The 2,933-nt window shown below is 42.9% G+C and overlaps 1 protein-coding gene across 1 annotated transcript; it reads left to right on the top strand.

Moving 5' to 3' along the window:
• The first annotated feature begins 1,994 nt into the window (after positions 1-1,994).
• On the top strand, positions 1,995-2,678 carry LOC113905600 (tripartite motif-containing protein 5-like). The gene has a single exon (XM_027563119.1). It carries the CDS (start codon positions 2,164-2,166, stop codon positions 2,575-2,577), a length of 414 nt encoding a protein of 137 aa, XP_027418920.1. The 5' UTR covers positions 1,995-2,163; the 3' UTR covers positions 2,578-2,678.
• The last annotated feature ends 255 nt before the right edge of the window (positions 2,679-2,933 follow it).

Here is a 2,933-nt window from a genome sequence, read left to right on the forward strand (position 1 = left end):
GCTCAATGGGTAGGAAACAGGCCCCTAAAGGAGGACCGCTAATACATTAGGCTTAGTTCCACTCTGTGTATTGAAGATACGTGATCTTTGTGAGTCACCATCTCTCTTTACATATCTGATAATGGGTTTGCTTTCACCATGTACAGACACACATAGTCAAATACTGTATGTGTGTACTCAGTTGTGATTGACTCTTTGCAACCTCGTAGACTGAAGCCTGCCAGACTCTTCTGTCCATGGGATTTTCCTAGCAAGATTACTGGAGTGGGTTGCCATTTGCTCCTCCAGAGGATCTTCCTGACCCAGGGACTGAACCCGAGTCACCTGCATCGCCTGTATTGGCAGACAGATTCTTTACCACTAAGCCACCTAGGAATCCTTGTCATATAGTAAAATTATGTCATGACAATAAGGGAAATCATTGTAAACATCCAACAAATGAAGACAATGAGTACATTGTGTTAAGTCTTCAGAGCAGGTCTATGTGATAAGAGAACACTTAAGGAGAGTTTACTGAAGTACAAGAGACAGTCATACTGATATTTTGATACTGAGGATATTTGGAGCATGGAAAGATGGTGGGTCACATAAGGATCTTAGTGGAAAAAGTGTCAGGTCATCCTTTTGTTTAGTAAAATTACATAATAAAAATAATTCCAAAGGTAAGGATGGAATTTGTCATGTGACATGAATCAAGAGTAAAGTATTTAAAATTACTATGAAATGTCTTTACAGAATTTTATTCAGTTCAGTTCAGTTGCTCAGTCGTGTCTGACTTTGCTATCCCATGAATCGCAGCACGCCAGGCCTCCCTGTCCATCACCAACTCCCGGAGTTCACTCAGACTCATATCCATCGAGTCAGTGATGCCATCCAGCCATCTCATCCTCTGTCGTCCCGTTCTCCTCCTGCCCCCAATCCCTCCCAGCATCACAGTCTTTTCCAATGAGTCAACTCTTCACATGAGATGGCCAAAATACTGGAGTTTCAGCTTTAGCATCATTCCTTCCAAAGAAATCCTGGGGCTGATCTCCTTCAGAATGGACTGGTTGGATCTTCTTGCAGTCCAAGGGACTCTCAAGAGTCTTCCCCAACACCACGGTTCAAAAGCATCATCCATCAGCAGATGAATGGATAAGAAAGCTGTGGTACATATACACAATGGAGTATTACTCAGCCATTAAAAAGAATACATTGGAATCAGTTCTAATGAGGTGGATGAAACTGGAGCCTATTATACAGAGTGAAGTAAGCCAGAAAGAAAAACACCAATACAGTATACTAACGCATATATATGGAATTTAGAAAGATGCTAACAATAACCCTGTGTACGAGACAGCAAAAAAGACACTGATGTATAGAACAGTCTTATGGACTCTGTTGCAAAGGGAGAGGGTGGGAAGATTTGGGAGAATGGCATTGAAACAGGATTAATATCATGTATGGAATGAGTTGCCAGTTCAGATTCAAAGCACGATACTGGATGCTTGGGGCTAGTGCACTGGGATGACCCAGAGGGATGGTATGGGGAGGAGGGAGGAGGGTTCAGGATGGGGAACACATGTATACCTGTGGCGGATTAATTTTGATATTTGGCAAAACTAATATAATTTGTAAAGTTTAAAAATAAAAGAAAAGAAAAAAAAAAAAAAAGAGCATCAATTCTTCGGCACTCAACTTTCTTCAGAGTCCAACTCTCACATCCATATAGGACCACTGAAAAAATGATAGCCTTGACTAGATGGATCTTTGGTTTCTAGCAAATATCAACTTAAATCAGCTAGAGATATACATATGTCCATTCCCTCTTGAACCTCCCTCCCGCCTCCCTCCCCATCCCACCCCTCTGGTTGGTATAGAGTCCTGCTTTGAGTTCCTGAGTCATACAACAAATTCCCTTTCAATTAAAAAAATAAATAAAAAATTTCAAAGTATTATGAAATGTCCTTTTGCCAGGTCACCAAGCTTCTTATCTTGTATCTTCATGGTTCACTTTTGTTCCTCAATAATCTGGTCTTGGACTGTACTTGATTTATTCACAACTAATATCTTGCATTTCTATCTTTCTAACTCGGTCCCCTTTTAAACCTTCCAACACTCAGGGATCTTTGAGAAAGAGAATCCTCAGAAGTCAGGACAAGTTGGAGCAATTGAGCAACTCTCATGGCTTCAGGAATTGTGGTGAACCTACAGGGGGAGGTGACCTGCCCCATTTGCCTGCAGCTTCTGACAGAACCCCTGAGCCTTGACTGTGGCCACAGCTTCTGCCAAGCCTGCATCACTGCAAACAACCTGGTGTCCATGAATGACCAAGACGAGGACAGAAGGTGCCCTGTGTGCAGAATTAGTTATGAGCCTGGAAACCTAAGGCCTAATAGGCATGTGGCCAACATAGTACAGAGGCTCAGAGAGGTCAAGTTGAGCCCAGAGGTGGAGCAAGAGAGAAATCTCTGTCTTTGCCATGGAGAGAAACTCATGCTCTTCTGTGAGGAGGACAGGGAAGTCATTTGCTGGCTTTGTGAGCAGTTCCAGGAGCACCATGGTAACCACACATTCCTCATGGAAGATGTTGCCTAGGACTATCAGGTAAGAGAGCAGAATGGAGGAAAGACAGATCATAAAGTGTTACTTGAGGGGAAATCTGCACTTTGCATTGGACTTTGTTTACCTGTTCACCATGGACTTGAGGCCTGTGATCTCTTTTCATCCTATGCCCACCTTCTGATGTCTGTGGGATGTTTCTGTGAATTCCCCCAATTACAAAGTAATGATCCTACACACAGACTTTTAGTCAGAAGTAGGTGGAGATCTGATGCCCAAAGAAGCTCTCATGATGACTTTGGTCAGGAGGGTAATGAGGACACTGGGTGGATTGAGGTGTGTGGTTTCCCTGCTGCAGGATCAGGTTTCTCTAGAACGAAGAGAACCAGTCT

Source organism: Bos indicus x Bos taurus, chromosome 15 (assembly GCF_003369695.1).
Source record: "Bos indicus x Bos taurus breed Angus x Brahman F1 hybrid chromosome 15, Bos_hybrid_MaternalHap_v2.0, whole genome shotgun sequence".
In the NCBI taxonomy this organism is placed as follows: domain Eukaryota; kingdom Metazoa; phylum Chordata; class Mammalia; order Artiodactyla; family Bovidae; genus Bos; species Bos indicus x Bos taurus.

Bases quoted from the DNA above. Each gene is read 5' to 3' on its own strand.
- LOC113905600 (XM_027563119.1), top strand. From the start codon at position 2,164: ATGGCTTCAGGAATTGTGGTGAACCTACAGGGGGAGGTGACCTGCCCC.